The following is a 24,541-nucleotide window of genomic DNA, read 5'->3' as shown; positions in this document are numbered from 1 at the left end:
TCATGGGCTTTGAAGACGTTCGAACTCAGGACGAAAGGGAGAAACGTGCTCACCATAATCAGTTCCCGCCTGGAAACCTATGTCCTCACTTTGGAAGGACGTGTGGATTCAGAATTGGCCTCCGCGGTCATTACGGACTCACTGTTAAAACCGTGTTTATGGAAGACAATCTTACTCAGCTACGAGTGATCACCAAAGAAGAAGAAGATTGAGGCAGCACAATTTTTATCTAGAATGGAGCATGAGAGGCGAGGGGTGCTGAATTTTGGCATTGTACAGGGCACCACTGACATTTGAAAGCTCAGGGTCCGCCACTGCCTCCTCTTCTTCCTCACCTGCCTGAAATTAGGCCGAGAGCTACAGGAGATCCAAGCAGCAAGCCCATTTCTGCCCTATAGCCTAAACTCCACTATTCATGCTAAAGGTGGGGAGGGGGGTCTGACTCATCCCCATCATTACTTTACAATCCGATGACTAGAACACAGGGAAGTGCCAACAATTGAACATCAAAGACACCCTGTCCTTTGACCAATATTTGTTTTTGGGGTAGTTGTTGTTGGGATTTTTTGGGGGGGGGTTAATGAAGTGATGTACTTTGAAGCTTTCCCTTTCCTAATTTGATTGGAAGGATTATCTCTTTTATCTTGTTTGCATTAGGACAAGAAAGGCTTTTTTTTAAAATGCTGACACTAATAAGCCTAATTAGCAAAAGGGCTTTTATTATGTTTGCCTAATATCTTATTAGATTGATTTAGAGCCTGTTTACTTAGCAAAAACAACATGCTATAATTAGATTTCGTGTGGGGGAGGGGGGATAAGACCTTTTCTAATTACCTAAAAACTGGGAGGAGAATCAATAGAGGTTAAATTGGAGGGAAGGGAAAATAAATGAAGGCTCACAGCCTGCACATTGGAAGCATAACAAGCTAAATTAAAGGAGTTTCACCTTGCTAATTTAACCAGTACATTGGGAATTGCACTTAAAACCCACTAAATCTACAATGGAAATGTAACATTGCAACACCACTCTTGGGGAAAGCACTGTTTATTTGTGAGAACTGACAGGACACAGTATTGTATGTGTGTGAGAGACTGAGTAATTGGGTTGCGGGGGAATGTTTGGTGTTGCATTTCCCTAGTTTCCTTTCAAAGAACTGTATTCTGCTTTTGCATCAGATCGATGGTGAATGTAGCTAACATCGATACAAAATTAAACCAAATACACTGTGAAAATACAATTCAGAGAATAAAGTAACCAGCTACTGCTATTTAGAAACATTACTGCCTCTGATCATGACAGACAAACATTATGGCTAGTAGCATTATCCTCCATGAATTTCCCAGCTCCCTTGTAAAGCCATCCAAATTGGCAGCTATCATTGCTTCCTGCTGAAGAGAGTTCCATAGATTACCTTTGTGCTGCATGAAGTAATTTATCTGTCCTGAATCTGCCAACAACCAGCTTCATGAGTTCTACTGTTGCATACCCTTCAACTGCCATGGTTTTGCCAGGACGATCCCAAAACTGGTAAAGCTATCACTGTTAAAATTCCTGCTCCGTGACTGCAGTCATGGGATTGTTGTCTTTCACATGACGTGGTATGTTTTGACTCCACAGAGTGGGAAGTGATGAAGACAGGATGTTTGTGTTACAGTGGTACCTTGGGTTACATACGCTTCAGGTTACAGACTCTGCTAACCCAGAAATATTACCTCAGGTTAAGAACTTTGCTTCAGGATGAGAACAGAAATCGTGCGGCAGCAGCAGGAGGCCCCATTAGCTAAAGTGGTGCTTCAGGTTAAGAACAGTTTCAGGTTAAGAACAGACCTCCGGAACGAATTAAGTACTTAACCCGAGGTACCATTGTACTGTGTTCCGTGAAGTGGGACTATTGTCCTTTGTCATTTTCTCTCTGCTGTCTGATGCTAGAGAGAGAGGGAGCGATGTTGCAGTGTGTGTTTATATGTAAATAAAGATGATTAGCCAAAATGCTGAGTTGCTGAGGTCTGTCACACAAGGTGCGCAAACTCTGCGGATCCCTAAGTGTGCTGGTGTCTGTTGGCATCGGTCGCTGTGATGTTTGGGCTGAAGAAAGCTTATGAAGTTCCTGATCGACCAGGAGAGAGGGAACATGCCAGTCGGGCATGTGTCTCTGCCAGGGTCCTACTCGAGTGTAGGCTGAACTCCTGACAACCATGGCTCCTGACTTGAAACCAGGGCACCCCAATTTCAAGGCTTTGTTCCCCCTCCACAGCGCAGCCCCAGCAAGTGACAGAGCAGGCATCAGATTGTAGAGGCTACACAGACCCTGAGACTCACCTGCCATCCACACAGTGGGCTGGACTCTCCAAGGTGGGTACTTCGGTTCCGATCCTCATGGATCCTGCCTCTCTGCCCCTCACAACATGGCGGCCGGCTCTGAGCTTGGTGGCTCAGCGTGATGATGTCATTCACCAGGGCACCAATAGAAGCTGGAACCAGACAGGCAGAGGCAGGGGACATGGATATAAAAGAGCCGCAGTTCAGATTGGAGCCAGAAGCAGCAGTGGGTGAGTCTTGAGCAGATAACAAGATGGGGAAGAGCATGGGGGGGGGAAAATAATAATAATAATAATAATAATAATAATAATAATAATAATAATAATAATAATAATAATGTATTATTTATACCCCACCCATCTGGCTGGGCTTCCCCAGCCACTCTGGGCGGCTTCGAACAAAATATAAAAATACAGTAATACTTCAAACATTAAAAGCTTTCCTAAACAGGGCTGCCTTCAGATGTCTTCTAAAAGTCTGGTTGTTGTTCTTCTCTTTGACACCTGGTGGGAGGGTGTTCCACAGGGCAGGGGCCATTACCGAGAAGGCCCTCTGCCTGGTTCCCTGTAACTTGGCTTCTCCCAGTGAGGGAACTGCCAGAAGGCCCTCGGAGCTGGACCTCAGTGTCTGGTCAGAACAATGGGGGTGGATACGCTCCTTCAGAGGACTGGAACCCAGTGCCAGGGTCTCATCTGGTAACATGCAAAGTAATGAAGAGACAGTAGCATCTCTGAGCATGTACAGAGTGCACACATGTGTATTTCCTCCCACCTCAGCAGCTTAGCAGGAGTCCCTTATTGAGACGATATTTGTCCAGCAAGCCCAGTATAATCTCTGGCTGTCTATGGAGAAACAAACAAGATGAACTGAAGCTTTTAATAGAGGATGGCACATATGACCCGGTAGGCATTACTGAAACCAGGTGGGATGAGACTTGTGACCGGAATATAGGAATTGAGGGATATAACCTGTTCAAAAGGAATAGACCAAACAGGAAGGGAGGAGGAGTAGCATTGTATATAAAGGATGTGTAGACTTGTGAAGCTCTATACAGTCAGTAAAAACAAGACCTGGAGCTGACTGTGGCTGAGATCATCAGCTTCTTATAGCAAAAGTCCAGCTTAAACTGAAGAAAAAACACTGGGCCAGTAAGACACAATCTAAATCAAATCCCTTATGAATACACAGTGGAAGTGAGGAACAGGTTTAAGGATTTAGATTTGGTGGACAGAGTGCCTGAAGAACTATGGATGGAGGCTCGTAACATTATACAGGAGGCAGCAACGAAAACCATCCCAATGAAAAGGAAATGCAAGAAAGCAAAGTGGCTGTCCAACGAGGCCTTACAAATAGCGGGGGAGAGAAGGCAAGCAAAATGTGAGGGAGATAGTGAAAGATACAGGGAATTGAATGCAGATTTCCAAAAAAAATAGCAAGGAGAGACAAGAGAGCCTTCTTAAACGAGAAATGCAAAGAAATAGAGGGCAACAACAGAATGGGAAAAACCAGAGACGCTCATCTCACTTCAGGCCAAGGGAGCTGGCGTTTGTCCACAGACAGCTTTCCAAGTCATGTGGCCGGCATGACTAAACTGCTTCTGGCACAACGGGACACTGTCATGGAAGCCAGAGCACACAGAAACGCTGTTTAACTTCCCACTGCAGTGGTCCCTATTTATCTACTTGCACCGGCATGCTTCCAAACTGCTATGTTGGCAGATGTTGATACAGAGCAACGGGAGCTCACCCTATCGCACGGATTCGAACCGGCGACCTTCCGATCAGCAAGCCCAAGAGGCTCAGTGGTTTAGTCTACAGCGCCACCCGCTCCCTTAAAGGATTAGCAGCCCTTAGTAGACATGAACATTTTCTTCAGTGCACAAGTGACTATGGAAAAGGCTTGTCATGTGGAAGATGGAGTGAGCTTGTTTTCTGCTGCTCCAGAGGGTAGGACCCAAACCAATGGATTCAAATTACAAGAAAGGAGATACTGACTATAAACATTAGGAAGCATTTTCTGATGGCAAGAGCTGTTTGACAGTGGAATGGATTGCCTCAGAAGGTGGTGGACTTGCCTTCATTGGAATTCTTAAACAGAGTTTGGGTGGCCATCTGTCAGGGATTATTTAACTATGATTCCTGCATTCCCTTGGGAGTCCTTTCCAACTACAATTCTCTGAAAATGTTTCCCTCTTAGTAGGAAAACTTATTAGGCTGACAGGTACACCCCATTATGGAATGCAATTCCAAGTGATAAGGAGGCAACCCCCTTCTCCAGTCTTTCCTCAACAGACTTTAAATACTAATTTCTTTACAATGACTTGGCAGGTTAAGAGGCCGGTTTGGGGGGTTTTTTTAGATGTACTTAGATATTTGAAGTGTTTTAAATGTTTTATTGTTAAATATTTTACTTGATTGTAAGCTGCTTTCTTTGAGAGGCGGTCTTCTCTGAAAAGTGCTACAGGTGCCTTTTAAATAAATAAATAGGAAAATAAATAATAAGACTGCAAACCCACTGAAATAGCAAAGCAGCATGAAGGATTACCAGAGACAGCAAAACAAAGCCATGAAACAGCGAGCAGAAGATGGTTTATTTTATAACACAGAAAGTTATCCGACTGCAGAAATCAGTGCAATTTTTTAAAACGAAGGAAAGGAGAAAGTTTCCAGATTCCAAGACTGACTAGACAAGTTGTCTCCAGCTGAAAGACATTTCCCTCAGGATTTGCACACAATACAGTTGCACACAATACAATTCCTTTCAGGAATACAAAAAAAAACCCCAAAGCCATTTCTGTGGTTGTTCAAAGTAAAACAAATTCTACCCAGTGGCCGGCCCAAGACATTTTGCTGCCTGAGGCAAAAGACAAGATGGTCCTTCCTCCCTTTCCATATACAAAAGCTGACCAGGGTGGCAATTGAATCTTCAATTTAACACTTGTGGTGAGGCAATATCCTGCACCCCACCTGAGGGAAGCAGGCTAACTCTTGAGGGCACAGGGCAGATTGAAGGGCACACAGCACTCTGTCCTTCAACACCTCCCTGTGGTTCCCTGTCTCCCAGCATTTGTTGCCTCACACTGCCTAATGGTAGAGCCGGCCCCATTCGCACATTGCAATCAACCAGGCCTATTCCTGATAAACGTAAGAAGAGTCCTGCTGGATCAGGCCAAAGGCCCTTCTAGGCCAATATCCTGTTCTGACAATGGCTAACCAGATGCTCTCAATGAGGAGAAGTGCTATCTCCTGAAAGATTAATCTGCTGCAAGGCTCTGGAGCCCACAAAAAAGAACATTAGAGTTTTAACATTTCTGAGGGGATTATGGCTTCTGAAATCTTTCTTCTCACAAAAAAGATATGTAGTAATCCACGTGTGGGGAACTTTTGGCCCTTCAGATGTTGCTGAACTACAATTCCCATCATCCCTGGCTATTGGTTGTGCTTTGCTGGGGCTGATGGGAGATGCAGTTCAGCAGCATTCTAGAGCAATGTTTCCCAAACTTGGGTCTCTAGCTGTTTTTGGACTACAACTCCCATGATCCCTAGCTAGCAGGACCAGTGGTCAGGAATGGTGGGAATTGTAGTCCAAACACAGCTGGAGACCCAAGTTTGGGGAACACTGATCTACAGGGCCAAAGGTTCCCTCCACCTCTAGGCAATACCACTTCAGAGTGCAGGATTTGTTTAAAAATGCACACAGGAAACTAGTATCTCAGAAAGAAAGAATGACTGCTTTCCCAAATCCAGTTTTCTATGTACAGTCATACCTCGGATTGCGAACGTGATCTGTGTGGGAGGCACATTCACAACCCACAGAGTTCGCAGCCTGAAGCACCACATCTGCACACGTGCATGACGCGATTTGGTGTATTTGCGCATGCGCGAGCGCCGAAACCCGGAAGTAACCCTTCCGGTACTTCCAGGTTCGGCGCAGTCCACAACCCGGAAGCGCACAACCCGCAGTGTTCGTAACCCGAGGTATGACTGTAAAAGGAATCTGGAGGAATAATTACTCATGTGGTCACCGTTCTGCAATCTGAAGCGGCACATCCCAGACACAAATTAGTTGCTTTATCTGCTGTTTGTTACAAGACCGAAGTCCTACATCAGGGTTTCCCAAACTTGGGTCTCAAGCCATTTATTCTTTTTGGACTACAACTCCCATCACCCCAAGCTAGCAGACTAGTGGTCAGGAATGATGGGAACTGTAGTCCTAGATATTTTATTTAGATTTGACTTCCACAAGATGCGAGTGAGAATCAGAGTGTCTTTCATTGAGTCTTGATTTATAGGAGCAGTGGCGGCTGATCTATTAGGCAAATGGGGCACTGCCCCACCAGACTCAGTCTGCCCCCACCGCCTGCCTTCTTTCTTACTACCAGTCCAGGAGGTGACCCTAGATGCCTCCTCCTTAGTCTCTGTTTTGCCCTTCTAGGACTGAACAGGGTGGAGCATGGGGATAAAAGCTTAATTATTTGGCTTGGCCGGTCACTGCCTGTGGATCTCTGTCATTTGTTCAGGCAGTCTACTGCTGCTTTCTGCCCCACCATTCCCAATGGGGACCACCCACCACTGACTAGGAGACCACTCAAATACTAGTTTCCTAACTTAGGAAGGCCCTCTGTATTATGACACTTCTTAAAGTATCGCCGTCCCCCCCCCCCATCTTGCTGCAGATTTTCAACAATGAGCAAGAGCAGGTCTCTCATGAGCCTGGCCTTCACTCTTGGAATACACTGTGGGATAGCTCAGCCAGTACAGCATGAAACTTTTAATCTCAGAGTGTCGTGGGTTCAAGCCCCACTTTGGGCATAAGATTCCTGCATTGCAGGGGATTGGACTAATTTTTGCAGGTGGAAGGTGTGTTTTTTCCCATCTCAGTGACTAGAAAACTTCCCTTCCCTTCCAAAGTGTCCTTGTGCATGAAGACGGACATATCAACATGGATGCAAAAAGAAAAGGCATTTTAACAAGGCCGTGACAACAATATTCTAAACAGCAAGACAAAGAAGATTTTTTGTTTTAATTAAAAAAGAAGCAGCAACAAAATAACATATACAGTAGTTCCAACATGTATGACAAGCAATCTGCTTTGCCTGGGCAAAACCATCATAAGACATGTCCTACATTTATTGCTAAGCAGCACTTAAATTGTTTTTATTCTCACAGTGTATTTATACCATAACAGGAATCTGTTTTTGAATCAATTCTCTCCACCATGGTGAAAGGGGGAAATGGTGGTGGTGGGGCACTGTATTTTAATTACCCTGTTCACAAGGTCATTAAGAGTCAGTAATGATGGGGAGGTGAGAAAAAGAGATATAGCCTTCGGAGAAATGGGAAGCAAAAACCAAACACATGGTAATGGACCGCTCCCAAAAATCAGCTGCTGATGAGGACAACAAATAGGCACAGCAAGATCAAGAGTGTTAATAACCATGGTTTACAAAGTGGTTGCACACACACACACAGTGGCCCATTTGCATGTCATGCTAAACCATGGTTTAGTGTGACATGCATAAACTACAACAAGCCTTGACTTCACATGATCTCCCTCTCCTGAGCAGCCAGAAGCTTTTGCTATCACTTTTAGTTTGGGGCATCTTCTGGACTCTACTATGTGGCTGACACTATCTATGGTTTAGTTTCACTAAGCCAGCTTCATAAACCAGTTTGACATTGGCTCTTTTGAAATGATCGTTATGAGTTATTACATTGATGTACCGCCCTTCATCCAAAGATCGCAGGATGGTTCACAGTATAAAAGCACTAAATGCATAGCATAACAACAAATTGACCAGTATTAGCCAAGGTTTGTTTCTCCAGGTGGCATAACCAACCATGGTTAACCAAAAGCAAAAGCTTCCAAACTCCTTTTCCCAGTCATGAGGGAGGAGACAGGGCAAGAAGGAGAGTGTTGTGTTGCCTTTCTGGTTTAGAATAATGTGTGAACAGACTTCTACATCTACCTTGTCTTCCTCTCATATGATAAGGAGATTAATGCTATGGACCAGGTGCCAGATATGTGGCAGAACTGTTTTCTGCATCTAACCGAAGCCATAACAGAAGAGGTAACAAGTTTTTTAATTTTCTGAGGGAGAAAATTTGTTAAAATTTCCCCAAAAACCAGCTTAGTATGGATAGCACAACTTTTACAGTTTTGCTTAAATGGACTGTGCCTTGTTTACATTAAGGTAAGCAAAGCATCACAGTCAAAATCTCACGACCCACATTTCTCTCCAGAGGAGTTTTTGTTAGGCAAGCACATCAGGGAATTTGGAGGAACTTCAGAGGGCACAAGCTCTGTTTGTTGATTTCAGCAGCGTGACTGAGGCACCAGAGAATAATACTGGCATGTCGAACTTCCATAACCCGGATGCCAACTTGAACATGATACTTTTCAGTGGACACAGTCCACACATGCAGCTGAAAACCAGCAAGATGCAAGCATGTGTGAACAAGCCCCCTAAGCAGTAAAAGGAACAACAGTGCAGCAAGGATGAGACGCAAGCCCATTCGGGTGACTTTTGGCAGGTTTCAACACAACATGGCAATTAACGTCCCTCACGATCCAAAATGGTACACCTTTTATTATAACGCTGTGCAAATTCTACAGACACTGCATAATGGCCTTGTAAGTGGCATAACATGGCTTTGTTGTGCTCACGTTGTACAGTGCATCACAGAACCACAATTTGAAGAATCTGAAGCCATTAATCGGACATAGAAACCCACAGGGCAAATGCAGCAGACCCTCAATGATACAAACAAAGGCTGGCAGCAACCACGGATGCTAATACTTCTCAACCTGGTCCCCATTGGAGACACCCCACAATTCACACTCTCCTCCAATTAATTGCCCAAACTGACCACATGGAATAGCATTTTACCTCAACCGGGACTATTTCCCACGAAGCACAAGGCATAGAGATTTCCTTCCTCCTCGCCCCACCCCCAATTCATTCATATATTTGATAAAGCATCCTTGCAAGGTGTGGTCAGTTATGGAGACAGGTCCTGAGATTGATTCCAAGGATGCATCTGTGGTCCACTGTAGATGCAACGTTGATCCTGTTAACTGCATTTAAAGAGACCGGGTCCAAGCCTCGGGAGAATGCACTCGTTTCTCAAGAGTTCCAGCAAATTCCCCACCTCTCTTCACAGCAGTTAAGCAGTTCGTTGTCACTTAACTGGAGGAGAGTCGGAGGAGATACAAGGAGGGGTCATGCATTCTTGCAACTGGCCCCCAGTTTGTTAACTGCAGATATCAGAAAGCCAACATCACAACAGCACTTGCCTACCCTAGCAATGAAACGGAAGATCTATGTGAATACCAATCCACACTATTTTCTATTTTGCACAGGCAAGATGAAGGAAGCCTGCAAAAGTAATATTGAATAAGAGATCAACATAAGATGGTCAAGAGCTGTAAGAGAGAATGGGCAGATATATGCATACGCACATGGGGAAACCAGCAATGTCAAAACAACTCTGCCCCGCCATTTCCCATGAGGATGAAATCACAAGTTCTGATATCATGAGTGGTCCTCAGTCATGGGCAGCCACATCACTCCTACCCTGAATGACTGGTTGCTATTAGCAGGGAATGTTTGCTTGACAATTCCTTTCCAATTTCTGGAGGTTCATATCGTCTGAGGTTCTACTGTGTGAAAAGTTCATTTTTGCATCTAACACGCATATTGGGGGAGGAGATCAGGGAGGAAAAGCACATGTCAACAAAATAAATACTTTAGTAAGATGAGAACTTTTTTTTTTAAAAAAAGAGGAATGATATGGATGCCTTCAAGGTTAATGACACAAACATTAAATGAAACATACAGGATAAAGGCTTAAATATCTTTTAGCTCCTTAGTGGTCAGCATGACCAAATAAATAGAAAAATACACAGATTAGTAGCAGCAAATATCAATCAATTTACTGGCCATTAAGAAAACCACTTATTTTCCCCTTCCCTCTCCCACCACCACCCTTATTCATCCAGACAGAAGATGCTCAGAGCATCAGGTGGGCCTGTGCAAAAGATCTGCTATTCTCAGAACAGTGCCCTTCACAAACCATATATTTCAGAACAGAGATGTGCTGTTCCAAATTGAAAATACAGAGTTTCAAGACAAAAACAAACTAGTCTCTGGCTCATCTCTACCATTCAAGTGGGCTCTCAGGTTTGGTTTCATGCAGTCTCCTCTCTCTTTTCCTGAATGGAATCCACTGTTGTATGGACCTTATGAAATATAAACTCTCTTCCTCCCTACCAGGGATCAATTGTAACAGACCACACATGCCCTCTTGGAAAGCTGAACACCAGAAGACAAACTGGGGCAAAGAACAAGACGGCACGAAGGCCCTTTCTCCCAAATTCTGAGGCTATGAAAGCCATGATTGTTCAAAACAGTTGAAATTAAAAAGGGGTTAAAACCAACAGCAGCATCAGCAGAGGACGGACGGACGGATGGATGGATGGATGGATGGATAGATGGATAGATAGATGGATAGATGGATGGATGGATGGATGGATGGATGAATGGGCAAACCAAATAACCTTCCCATCTCAGCCAGCCATGAACACTCTAAAGTTGCAATCCTCTCCACATTTATCTGAGAGTTTAAGCCCCATCAAACCCATTGGGACTTGCTTCTGAACCAACATGCATAGGATCTGGCCTTGGCCAAATTAGCAATTAGTACATTACATAACACTTCCCCACTGAAATCAAGAGGATTGCAGAAGTGGCAGCTCTCTCGTTGCGCCATCAACTCTCCTGCTCTGAAGTCTAGTGCCTACCTCACAGTGGTCATACAGGAATGGTGGAAACAGGGGACTGGGAAGGGGAAACCCTGCCGCCTGCCCGGATCCATAAAACTAGAGGGCGAAAACTCTAAATAAATAAATAAAAGAGGGTGGGCAAAAATGCATTCTTCTTTCCATGAAGGTCAAAAGCTATACAAAAGAAGAGCATGGGCAGGGCTTTGTGACACACTAGGTTTTTTTAAATTTACATTATTTTAAAAATCGAAGCGGTGGGATTCAGAGCCTGTGCCACTTCACAGCAGGGGGAGGTTTGTTTGTTTGTTTACACTTGAAAAGTTCTCTGCATGCACTAAATCAGCACATCAGTGTGTTGCACTGAGCCTTTCTCCTTGTTGTATAAGTCTACTGCCTGCAAGGAGTCTGGGGTAAAAGAGGCAGAGAGAATTTGAGAATGCAATTCCCCCACCTGCAGACTGAAGTGGTAAAGTCCACAGCTCTAACATTCCAGTCCGTCCCTTTTGTTTTGTGCAGACTAGCAGCTCGGCTCTTGAGATGTACCTTTTTGCAGCTTTTGAGAGAGAGAGAATATTTAAAGGGAAGTACCAAAGCAATACCATAAAGAAGGCTGATCGCCGAAGAATTGATGCTTTTGAATTATGGTGCTGGAGGAGACTCTTGAGAGTCCCATGGACTGCAAGAAGATCAAACCTATCCATTCTGAAGGAAATCAGCCCTGAGTGCTCACTGGAAGGACAGATCCTGAAGCTGAGGCTCCAATACTTTGGCCACCACATGAGAAGAGAAGACTCCCTGGAAAAGACCCTGATGTTGGGAAAGATGGAAGGCACAAGGAGAAGGGGACGACAGAGGGCGAGATGGTTGGATAGTGTTCGCGAAGCTACCAGCATGAGTTTGACCAAACTGTGGGAGGCAGTGGAAGACAGAAGTGCCTGGCGTGCTCTGGTCCATGGGGTCATGAAGAGTCGGACACGACTAAACGACTAAACAACAACAACACCAAAGCAATGCATGGGAACTCAAGAAACAAAAGCATGGCAACTCATATTAATGCATGAAGCTGCCTTATACAGAGTCAGACCATTGGTCATGTATTGTCTACATCTGGGTTTCCCAAACTTGGGTCTCCAACTGTTTTTGGACGACAACTCCCATCATCCCCAGCTACAGGACCAGTGGTCAGAAATGATGGGAATCATAGTCCAAAAACAACTGGAAACCAAAGTTTCCATTGGCTCTCAAGGGGTTTAGGCACTCTCTTCTCAGTCCTACCTGGGAGATGTCAGGGGTCAAAACTGAGACCTTTTGCATGCAAAGCAGATGTTCTGCCACTGGACCTGCCCACCCAACCCCACTTGTTCGATTTCTCAGTTAAATGAATCTGCTAAGCAACAAAATTGAGGAGTGGTTTCACCCATCCACGAAGGTCACAGGATGGATCTGGATACTCCTGTGCTTCAGCGGCTGAATAGGCATGCAATCACAGCTGGTAGTGTGTCAGAAAAGCGAATGCCAGCTCCCCTAAACAATGAGACTTCTGAAGGAAGAGGATGGTTGCAAGCCTGCCTGAGACAAGAGGCGCTGCCCAGCTATCTGTCGCTATTCTAGCAGCCAAGGTCAGATGCTTCCAGTTGAGCAATTGGCTATGGCTGGCAATGCGTAAACCTCACAAACGCCATGCTTCCAATCTCTGACGGCCATCAGCCTCACACACTGTGAAATTATGGACTTGTTCAGGGCTACCCTCCATCTCTAGAGCTTATGGAAATAGTACCCTCCGTAAAAATTGAGTGTATGCCAAACCAGCAAATGTAACTATGAAAATCAGGGATCAAGAAGAAGCCATCTATAAGGGGGTCTGGAAACCTTTCGTAGAATATTTGAAGAGTTGTTGCAAACACGTAGAAAGGCAAGTAGGATTTGAATGAAAAACAGCAGTAAATACTATGTTCTAGGGAATATATGGAAAGGATAGGACACAGAATAATCAAAATCTGCAGTAACATGAGAAATTATGGGGAAACCATGGAGGGGTGGAGGGGAAGTCAAGTGGTAAAGGGATATTAATGGGAAAGTATGTATTTTGTATTAAATTTGTAAATGTTTGAAATTTATAAATTAAAAAGAGATAGTACCCTCCGATCCGGAGGAAATCCTTTTGATTTTTCCTATTATTATTATCATTATTATTACAAATGAAATGTGTGAAATAAAACTCATCCACAGCTATGAAAATGAAGGAAAGTAAAAGACACCAGGTGTTCTCAAAGTATGCTGAACCTTAAAACGGCTTTCATGTATTGAAATGACTAGGGCCCTCTTGTCACATGTAAGCTAGGTAGGCCAGCCCAATCCACTGCCAGGGAGTTTGGAACTGTGTGCTCCAAAACACCCCCCCCCCCACTTCTGCAAGTGGAATGGCTCAAATTCATATTACTTCCACGTCAAAATTCGCCTGAATTTTTAACCATTTCTGACTGCTTGTGGCTTTTGTTATATTCCCCTTTCAAAAGGCACAATTTGCATGAATGCATATTGTCTGTCTTTCTCTCCCCACCCCCAATACATCTGTTAGGATTTTTATCCTCCTGTGCTGCTCCAGTATGCAGCACTATGTAGTTTATATCATGTGAGTGTCTGAGAGCGTGAGACAGGAAGTCTCAATACTGTTGGAAGTTTTAGTTTCACTTCTGTGTGCGATGCTGTTCTGTACTGCGGCTGAGAGAGCACAGACATGCTGATGGATTCTTTGTATATAGACTGTAAAATAAAGTAGTTTAGAGCTACTGATTGAGTCTTTCTTGGATATGATATCCCGCTTTATCACTACCCAAATGAGTCTCAAAGCGGCTAACATTCTCCTTTCCCTTCCTCCCCCACAACAAACACTCTGTGAGGTGAGACTGAGAGACTTCAAAGAAGTGTGACTAGCCCAAGGTCACCCAACAGCTGCATGTGGATGAGCGGGGAAGCGAACCCGGTTCACCAGATTACGAGTCCACTGCTCTTAACCACTACACCACACTGGCTCTCCGGGTATGAGATGCCAGAAGACGAGCGTGCTCCCCTCAGGAGGGAGGGGTCGCTTATCACCGGTCTCTCTGGACTGAGGAAGATTTACAGCCAGAGAGTGACCATCAGAGAAACGCCCCGGTGTCTTGGGAAGGTGGTGGCCTTCCCAGGCGTTTCCCCCAACAATATTGTCTTGATAACACTGCACTGTATTTGATGTTCACGGTTTGTAAACCCAATAAACTGAAACTGGGATATTCACATACTTCATTTTGCATATTTGAATTGGATGCTGTAAAATAATAATAATAATAACGCACCTGGAACGCCAACCCCCTTTTTAAAAATGGCTGGTTCCAACTTTGTAGGAGGGGAGGGCAATGGGTATGAAAGGAAAGGGTGGCAGAATGCCATGGGGACAATAGGTTTTTACTAGCTTTGGAGGGGGAGAGACAAACCTCTGGCCCCATATCTACTTTCTAAGCGAGTTACCCTGCAGAGTTTTAGCTTTCCCTCTCTATGCCCACCGGCAGAATCCTTGTAAACAGACAAAGATGTCTTCTACCAACTGTGTCTCTACAGGCTCATCCAGCCCAGTATTGGCAATTCTAAGCGGCGACATCTCACCCAGGCCTTGGGGCAGAGGTCTTCCGCAGCCCTGGTACCCAAGAGCCTTTGATGCAACTGAAGGTGCACAGGTTCAAAGCCAGGACCTCCTGTTTGCAAGGGGTGCGCTCGGCCATCGCGGAGCTAGGACTCCTGGCGCAGCACTGTGGCTGCTTTTCTCTCATCCAAACTGCCCCTTCTGAAGCTGCAGTGGAATGCAGGGCGAAAACAAAGAAGAAGAAGACGAAGAAGAAGAGAGAAAAGGGCGAAACTTGCGCCCTGCCTGTTTGTGGCTCCGGTGCTTCCCAGGCCAAGACTCATGCAAAGGGGAGCATAGGGGTAGGGGGAAGAAGGCAAGGTTGAGCCTTAGCGAATGAGCAAACACAACACGGAGAACTTGGCACCCTGCAGCGCATACTCATGTGCCAAGTGGCAGCGAAATCTGAAAAAAACCTTTTGCGTCACCTATTTTGCCGTTGGCCTTGTAGGTGCTTTGAAACACAGAGAGAGAGAGGAAGAGAGAGCGCTGGAGAGCAGAACTCCTAAGGCACGGAGCAGAAAAAGCAGGGCGAACGGCAAGCAGCAGGCGAGAGAAGTTGCTCCCTCCATCAGGGCTGGCGGGAGGGGAGGGGAGGGAGGGAGGAAGGATGGAGCCAGCAGGAATTGCCGTCTCATTGTAGGTAGCCCAGGTTCTCCATCTCGTTCTTGTAGCGCTGCTCCGACACTTTGCTCTTGTGCTGCTTGCTCTCCAGGTGCTGCCGGAACTCGGCCTCCTCGCTGGCGCCGACGTTGCACATGGAGCAGTAGAACTGGCCGCTGGGGGTGACGCACATGGCAAGGTCGCGCGGGATCCGCTGGCGGGAGCGAGGGTTGAAATAAGGGCCTGCAGGAAGAGGGGAGGGAGCGGAAGGGAAAGGTCATTCATGTCCTGCCAGAGAGAGTTCTTAGGGCCCAGTTCACACTAGCCAAAAACCTTAGAAGAAGAAGAATAGTTTGGATTTGATATCCCGCTTTATCACTCCCCTTCAGGAGTCTCAAAGCGGCTAACATTCTCCTTTCCCTTCCTCCCCCACAACAAACACTCTGTGAGGTGAGTGGGGCTGAGAGACTTCAGAGAAGTGTGACTAGCCCAAGGTCACCTAGCAGCTGCATGTGGAGGAGCGGGGAAGCGAACCCAGTTCACCAGATTACGAGTCTACCGCTCTTAACCACTACACCACACTGGCTCTTAGAAAAAGTCCAGGCACTGGATCAGGTCAAAGGCCTATCTGCATGGTGCAGCACCCTGTCCTCACCATATGTTGTTGAAGCTGATTTATTAACCTTGTATACCGCCCTTCCTCAGTTGATCTCAAGGCAATTCACAACAGAAAAGTACAATACAAGAAACACAAAATCATAGAATCATAGACTTGGAAGGGACCCCAAGGGTCATGGAGAGCAATTCTTACATTGAGCTTGGTCTATTCATTTTGCCGTTTGTCTTATGTGCAGTGGGTTTTATGCATGTTTCACATCTGTCTGTGGACAGCTAGTAGGCATGGACATAGATCTGGCATGTTCCGTGAGCAAGAAGACACTGTTTCAGCCTCCTTGCCCTGCAAGAAGCCTCTATGCAGGTAGGAAAAATCTTCTGTGATACATTACGGCCTTTTGCAGTCTATGCGGCAGCTAGACAGGTGACTGGGAGTGGCCGACGAGACCATATAACACCGGTCCTGAAAGACCTACATTGGATCCCAGTACGTTTCCAAGCACAATTCAAAGTGGTGGTGTTGACCTTTAAAGCCCTAAATGGCCTCGGTCCAGTATACCTGAAGGAGTGTCTCCACCCCCATCATTCAGCCCGGACATTGAGGTCCAGCTCCGAGAGCCTTCTGGCGGTTCCCTGACTGCGAGAAATAAGGTTAGAGGGAACCAGGCAGAGGGCCTTCTTGGTAGTGGCGCTCGCCCTGTGGAACGCCCTTCCATCGGATGTCAAGGAAATAAACAACTATCTGACTTTTAGAAGACATCTGAAGGCAGCCCTGTTTAGAGAGGTTTTTAATGTTTGATGTTTTATCGTGTTTTTAATATTCTGTTGGGAGCTGCCCAGGGTGGCTGGGGAAACCCAGTCAGATGGGCAGGGTATAAATATATTATTATTATTATTATTATTATTATTATTATTATTATTATTATTATTATCTAATAGAATCACAGAACTGTTGAGACAGAAGGAATCTCAACTAAAGCATCCATGACAGACGTCCATCCAACCTGTTCTGACTTTAATTCTGCATTGGGTTGTCTCCCATGTTAGTCCTACCAAAAGCAGACGCACTGAAAATAAAGGATATGAATAATTTAGGTCCATTCATTTCAGGGGCTCTATTCTTAGGGACATCACAGGGATGGTCCTAAAAGGTAGCCTGGAAATCTCAAATAAATACATGCAATTAAACCAAGATCACTCCAATGAGCCTAAAGCTTTCAAAACGTATTTCAGTTACGTCTTGATCAAGCTAAAGCACCTCTTGACCCACTCAAAACAAGTAAACAAACTGTCTGTCTCCTGGACTGTTTATTAAAAATTCTGCTCCGGAAATGCTGGAGGTGAAAAGGATTCCCACAGCAGATGGCCTTGGAGAGTGGTTAACCAGCTCTGTCTTTCTGGACGACGGCAGAACGAAGAGGATCCAGGAGTCAAATGACCTGGCCTCGCGCCAAGGAAACTGAGCAGAAAATTGCCCCCGCTCAGAGCAGCATCGGAGAAGGGCAGATGGCAAATTAAGTTCTGGAGTGAGAAACCAAGGCTCACTAATAGGCAGACATACCCAAGCAAACTTTGGGTGCTGTGAGGGCAAAGGCAGGCAGGGGTCATGGGGAGAGAAAATCAGACAAATAAGTCTTTAATGCTCATTTTCTGCAGCACTGACCGCCCAGGTTCTTAAGCTTTGGAAACCTCAGGACAAAGCCTTCGCAAAGCCAAAAGGTACAAGAATTTTTTTTATTATATTTTTAAAGAAATTACGAAAAGAAATACAAGACTCCAGCCTCTGCTACCTTCCCTGTGGAAGAACATTTGTTCTCTTTAGTGTTTCTCATGCGTTCCTGTCCCAATTTTTCCCTGGCTCCCCACCACCAAACCAACTCTCCCCCTCTACCTCTTCCAATCTACCTCACAATGCCTGGGCAGCATTCATAGAATCATAGAATCATAGAGTTGGAAGAGACCCCAAGGGCCATCGAGTCCAACCCCCTGCCAAGTAGGAAACACCATCAGAGCACTCCTGACATATGGTTGTCAAGCCTCTGCTTAAAGACCTCCAAAGTAGGAGACTCCACCACACTCCTTGGCAGCAAATTCCACTGTCGAACAGCTCTTACTGTCAGGAAGTTCTTCCTAATGTTTAGGTGGAATCTTCTTTCTTGTAGTTTGGATCTGTAATGGGAATTGGGGTTGCTTGTGCGTAAACTGCAAACTGCTCCAAGCTGGTTGTATAGCTAAACCTTTCCCTGGTTTGACAGCCCTTACAACGCGACTGTCTCAGTCACTGGCAGAATCCGTCAGTGGGCGTTTCCTAAACTTCCTCCAACATAAAAATTCCTTGACTCCAAGTCTCCTCCTAGATTCTCTGCGCGGAAGCTTTCTGCGCAGCGTGGGCGTGCCAAGCGGAGGACCTGTGCTCTCTCCACTGATTTCACTGGAAGAGTCTCGGAGCCTCCCCTCCGCAGTACTCTCAGCCTCCCCTTTCTTCCTGGTGTCCCCTGGATTTCCTTCCCGAACGGAAGCTCTCTCTCTCTCTCCCTTCTAGTTCCCTCCCCTGCATCATTGGAGCGTCTTACCTCTCCTCTCGCCTCTGATGGCAGTTCCCTGACAGGATCCATTGCTCCGTGTCCGCTTCTCTGGAGCAGCAGAAAACAACCTTTCTCCCTCCTCTATGTGACATCCTTTTATATATTTGAACATGGCTATCATATCACCCCTTAACCTCCTCTTCTCCAGGTTAAACATGCCCAGCTCCCTTAGCCGTTCCTCATAAGGCATCGTTTCCAGACCTTTGACCATTTTGGTCGCCCTCCTCTGGACACGTTCCAGTTTGTCAGTGTCCTTCTTGAACTGTGGTGCCCAGAACTGGACACAGTACTCCAGGTGAGTATCAACCTTGGGATAGGGATAGTATTGGACTACACCTCTGCAGGGTGCAAGTCGCTTGTGAAGGAGCAAAAATCAGCACCGTGTGGGACAGGATCCTCCTGTGTGTGTATGCATATGTGTGTGCCTGAAAACCTGCACACACCATCGTTTGCAAGGATCTGAAAACCCTTCAAATAATAACTTAGCCCCAGGTCATGTTGGCTGTTGGTTTACCACTTGCTTTTATTTTCAGAGGGCTAGCTGAGCGAGATCATAAACCAAGATCGTGGCCACTGGTCCCATCACCTCCTGGCAAATAGAAGGGGAAGAAATGGAGGCAGAGAGATTTTACTTTCTTGGGCTCCATGATCACTGCAGATGGTGACAGCAGTCACGAAATTAAAAGGCGCCTGCTTCTTGGGAGAAAAGCAATGACAAACCTAGACAGCAGTTTAAAAAGCAGAGACATCACCTTGCCAACAAAGGTCCGTATAGTTAAAGCTATGGTTTTCCCAGTAGTGATGTATGGAAGTGAGAGCTGGACCATAAAGAAGGCTGATCGCCGAAGAATTGATGCTTTTGAATTATGGTGCTGGAGGAGACTCTTGAGAGTCCCAGGGACTGCAAGAAGATCAAACCTATCCATTCTGAAGGAAATCAGCCCTAAGTGCTCACTGGAAGGACAGATCCTGAAGCTGAGGCTCCAATACTTTGGCCACCTCATGAGAAGAGAAGACTCCCTGGCAAAGACCCTGATGTTGGGGAAGATGGAGGGCACAAGGAGAAGGGGACAACAGAGGACGAGATGGTTGGACAGTGTTCTCGAAGCTACCAGCATGAGTTTGACCAAACTGCGGGAGGCAGTGGAAGACAGAAGTGCCTGATGTGCTCTGGTACATGGGGTCACGAAGAGTCGGACACGACTAAACGACTAAACAACAAAGCTGAGTGAGTCATCTCTTCACTGCAGCCAAAACAATATACAACTGAGCCAGGGTGGGCTAGGACCTGGGAAACCAGGGTTCAAATCCCCAATTGGCCACAAATTCCTCTGGGTGACCTTCAAATCAGTCACTCCCTCAGCTTAACCAACCTCGCAGGATTGTTGTTAGGATTAAATGGGGAGGAGGAACCAGAAACACCACCTCGAGCTCCTTGGAGGGAAAGACGGACTAGAAATGAAGAAAGTCAACAAATAAACTTGATTGTGGCATAAACGTTAACCGTTTATGCATCTAGGGAACCAGGCAGAGGGCCTTCTTGGCAGTGGCAACCTCCCTGGAACACTCTTCCAACCGATGTCAAGGAGATAAAGAACTACACGACTTCTAGAAGACATCTGGAGGCAGCTCTGTATCAGGAATTTTTAAATGTTTGGTGTTTGATCATGTTTCTGTATATGCTGGAAGCTGCCCAGAGAGGCAGGAGCGACCCAGTCAGATGGGCAGGGTACAATTATTTATTATTATTATTATTATTATTATTATTATTATTATTATTAGACTGTAACCCACCAAAGTTTATGTTGTAATGAATGTCAGCCTTTAAAGTGTCATCACAACAACAACTTAGCCTGACTCCTCCCTGAATTGCTTTGGGGTGCAGCACAGGATAAATTGCTGTGATCTGAGGGCCACAGGGCAGGTGGGGGGGGTCCCTGCCCAGCCCTATTATATTAGTAAACCTCCCTCTTGCTATGTCCCAGGCTACAGCTTCAGCTATGGATGTAGAACTGGTAATTGGCTGCAATGATTCTGGAATCACAAGGTCTCTCATCCCTAACCTGGCTCTGCTATCACGCAAAAGGAGGTCTCTAGCTTCAGCTAGAAATAACACACACTGAATAGGATGCAAATTGTCAGTGTTTGAAAAAGAAAAGGCTCTGACCTCCTTTGACTCCTTCGCCTGGTCCTCAGACCCTAGTTGACACAAAAGAGTCCTTGAGAAAGAGTACCGTATTTTTCACCCTATAGGACGCACTTTTCCCCCTCCAAAAATGAAGGGGAAATGTGGGTGCATCCTATGGGGCGAATGCAGGCTTTCACTGAAGCCTGGAGAGCGAGAGGGGTTGGTGCGCACCGACCCCTCTCGCTCTCCAGGCTTCAGGAGAGCCCCAGCGCCAGCCCCACAAGGTCGGGGGACAGAGGGAGGTGGAACACCGCCATCCCGCTGTCTCCCGAAGTGGTTTGGAGGCAGACGGCGGGGAGAAGAGCGCTTCTCCCCGCTACCTGCCCCACCACTCCGGGGACAGCAGGGAGACGCAGCGCGTCTCCCCGCTGTCCCCGGACCTGATCTGAAGGCGGGAGACGGGGAGAAGAGCACTTCTCCCCGCTGCCTGCCCCACCACTCCGGGGACGGCAGGGAGACGCAGCGCGTCTGCCTGCTGTCCCCGGACCTGATCTCAAGGCGGGCGGCGGGGAGAAGAGCGCTTCTCCCTGCTGCCTGCCCCACCACTCCGGGGACAGCAGGGAGCCGCAGCGCGTCTCCCCGCTGTCCCCGGACCTGATCTGAAGGTGGGAGACGGGGAGAAGAGCGCTTCTCCCCGCTGCCTGCCCCACAAGCGCCTGGGGGGGGAAATAATTTTTTTTTCTTTATTTCCCCCCCAAAAAAACTTGATGCGTCCTATGGGCCGGTGCGTCCTATGGGGCGAAAAATACAGTATCTTTGCAGAGTATTGCTGCTTTTATTCTTAAAAGTCTTCTTATCCCACCACAACCGACAGCTTTATACATATTAAGGCAACCAGCTTTCAGCCTTCTGACCAACCCAACCCACGCCACAAACAGACCATCAATGACCACCCTATATACAAGCATAAATGAAGGAACAGGTTACTAAAATCTGACTGTGTAGTCACCCGAACCAGGGCCCCAAAATTCCCAAATTCTTTCTTCAGGGTCATTAGCTAAAATCCATTAGCTTGAGCTGTATAACACAAACCCAGCTGCATAAACAGAGCCTTCTCCTTTATCAACCCATGAAGGCTTAATGGATGGCCTTGTCAGTTCCAAGCGGAGGCAGGATGGTCTTATCTTATGTAGGTGAAAGGTTTCACGAGTCATGCTAACTCAGTTTCTTTTTGTATTAAAGAAACAGCGGTTATTTTTTAGCCGCGACAGCAAATATGAGAAGTACCTGTGTTACTCTGGACGGCATAGACGTTTCGTCTGCTCTGCATCATCTTGTATTCGTTCCCTACTTTCCGCATCTTCCTTTTGCCCACCACTTCTGATGACTCCCTGGTGTTGTGAAGAAGAAGGAGGAGGAGGAGGAGGAGCAGGGGTGTGGGAAGACAACGAGGAGATATATTTTACAGGTGTCACCAGACAAGGTTAGCAAAAGCCATTCCAATCACAACCCCTCACTCTCAAAGAAGTTCAGTAATACCTACGAGAATGCGTTGTTTTGAGCTTCAGCCAGGCGCAACCTCTTCGCGTGATTCTTCCCTTGGTAGTGAGCCTGGGCCACAGCCGGCGAACTGAACGAAGCGTCACACAATTTGCAGTAGTCGTTTTCTGTGGCCAGGATCACCCGCCCTCCTGGTTTTGAGGAAGCGCCCTGGTCAGAAAAGGGGGGGGGAGGCATTAAGGCACATCAACGTGGCTCATTCTTCAAAACGGATGTTCTTGTACTTATTCATTCGGTTGGTGGGACTGGCTGCATGAAGAGGAGTGATGGGAGGCACCAGCCGGGGAACCCCCAGAGGAGGAAGGCTCAGAGTCAGGGGATTGGTGGTGGGACACTTAGGAGAGGAGAAGATTGGAGGAGGGAGGAGGTGCCAGACACTGGAGGGGCAACAGGCTTAAGTGGGCAGAAGGAGTCGGTGACAGGGAGCAGTTCAGACTCCAAGGCTGAAGCAGAGGAGGAGGGTCAACAGACAGCTGAAGAATCCAGGGAGTCTCCCTCTCCTGCTGCAATAAGCTCCTCTCCCGCCAGTCTCCCAAAACACGCAGAATAATGAGGAGAGCTGAACAGAGGCCAGAGGTGCACAGACGTAGTTTGAGGCTGCTTAGGAAACATCTGGGAGAGGAGGAGCCATAAGTACCTTCATTCCTGACAATTGCTCCATAAAGACCTATTGGGAAATGTTGCTGAGCTTTATGCTGTTTTGTCGGCTAAAGAGTTAACTTCACTGATAACAGAGCCCTGTGTCTTTCGTACTGACCTGTGTCTGACTCCAGGTCTGACAGGCACCCAGTACGGGGCCTTTTCAGTGGTGGCTCCACAACTGTGGAAATCGATTCCATGCAATGTCGGCCAAGCCCCATTCCAAAGTCTATTTAAACAGGCCTTAACAACCTGCCCCACAGCACAAGCCCCATCCTTCAGTACTTTTCAGTGAACCTCAATGACCTTTTTGCTTTGGCATAATGGCCAATTAAGACCCGGGCTACAGAAACGGTACTGTTGTCAATTTTTAAATATTACAGTTATGCTAGGTTGCAGTCATTTTACAGTCTATACTGGCTTCTAGCAGTATCTAGAAGGAACTGTAAATTTAAGTGGTTATAATATATATTTTTACTGCTTGTGTGTTGGTTGGTCGTTGGTGAACAACTGGTTGGCAATTTCTTTTGCCCTACACTTTTCTGCATTCACCCATAAGCATAAATGGTGCCCATAAGCATGAATGGCTCCCATTTACTTCTGTGTGATGGGGGAAAACAGTTGCAATCAGAGTGATCAACGGCTTTACAGCAGGAACTAATAAAAATTTTTACATAAGAAATTGTCTCCCCCCAGTGGCTGACCTCATCAGCTACTGTAATCTTTACTCCCACCAAAAATGTTTTCCTTTCCTTTGGATCACTGGCTACGGTTAGCTAGGACTGGGGGAATACAGGCTGTGACAACGTCACAATGCTCAGTGAGTGATTCTACATGTTTCTGGAGGCAAGGGCGGGGCCTTGATAGTGGGATGTCATTTTTTTGCAGCATCCCATATCACACGTCGCTGCCATGTTTGCACACTACACCAAACCATAGTTTAGCACTACATAGGTGAGTCCGGATGAGTTTCAGGCACCCATGTCTCCGGCTAGAAAATTTACCAGAATTTCACCTTGAAAGAATACTGGCTTTTCATTCCATTAGAGCCAGGGATCATGGTTTAAAACAAGGGGAAAACAGGTGCAAAATCTCTCCCCCTCGCACCATGGTCCTCATGAACTCCTCCATTTAAATTACATTGTCCTGGGAGGGCACCTTCCACGGATGCCAGTGGAATCTTCTCTATGGCCTCGGTCCAGTATACCTGAAGAAGCGTCTCCACCCCCATTGTTCTGCCCGGACACTGAGGTCCAGCTCTGAGGGCTTTCTGGCGGTTCCTTCACTGCGAGAAGCCAAGTTACAGGGAACCAGGCAGAGGGCCTTCTCGGTAGTGGCACCCGCCCTGGGGAACGCCCTCCCACCAGATGTCAAAGAGAAAAACAACTATGTGACTTTTAGAAGACATCTGAAGGCAGCCCTGTTTAGGGAAGCTTTTAATGTTTAATAAAAAGGTAAAGGGACCCCTGACCATTAGGTCCAGTTGTGACCGACTCTGGGGTTGTGGCGCTCATCTTGCTTTATTGGCTGAGGGAGCCGGCGTACAGCTTCCGGGTCATGTGGCCAGCATGACTAAGCCGCTTCTGGCAAACCAGAGCAGCGCACGGAAACACCGTTTACCTTCCCGCTGGTGCGGTACCTATTTATCT

At 46.5% G+C, this 24,541-nt stretch overlaps 1 protein-coding gene and 1 long non-coding RNA gene across 3 annotated transcripts in view; both read right to left on the bottom strand.

Annotated features, from left to right (window-relative positions):
* Window positions 1-2,556, bottom strand: part of LOC309533405 — a 34,453-nt gene extending 31,897 nt beyond the window's left edge. The window contains exon 1 of the long non-coding RNA XR_014220219.1: window positions 2,321-2,556. This is a non-coding gene — a long non-coding RNA (uncharacterized lncRNA). The remainder of the gene's footprint in view (window positions 1-2,320) is intronic.
* Window positions 2,557-4,890: 2,334 nt separating this feature from the next.
* ZMAT3 (zinc finger matrin-type 3) overlaps window positions 4,891-24,541 on the bottom strand; it is a 31,122-nt gene continuing 11,471 nt past the window's right edge. Inside the window, exons 4-8 of one of the 2 annotated variants that reach the window (XM_082224628.1) lie at window positions 22,237-22,403; window positions 21,981-22,084; window positions 8,867-15,608; window positions 6,079-8,702; window positions 4,891-6,030 (exon numbers count right to left, since the gene is read on the bottom strand). In XM_082224628.1, coding sequence (XP_082080754.1) covers window positions 15,397-15,608; window positions 21,981-22,084; window positions 22,237-22,403 — 483 coding nt within the window. In that variant the 3' untranslated portion in view covers window positions 4,891-6,030; window positions 6,079-8,702; window positions 8,867-15,396. Of the gene's footprint in view, window positions 8,703-8,866; window positions 15,609-21,980; window positions 22,085-22,236; window positions 22,404-24,541 lie in introns of both variants that reach the window. The other variant, XM_082224627.1, reaches the window with a different exon arrangement.

This window comes from Podarcis vaucheri (assembly GCF_965113315.1).
Source record: "Podarcis vaucheri genome assembly, chromosome: 5".
Classification (NCBI taxonomy): domain Eukaryota; kingdom Metazoa; phylum Chordata; class Lepidosauria; order Squamata; family Lacertidae; genus Podarcis; species Podarcis vaucheri.
The sequence above is the reverse complement of the archived record's forward strand: the minus strand, read 5'-3'. Positions and strand labels throughout refer to the sequence as shown.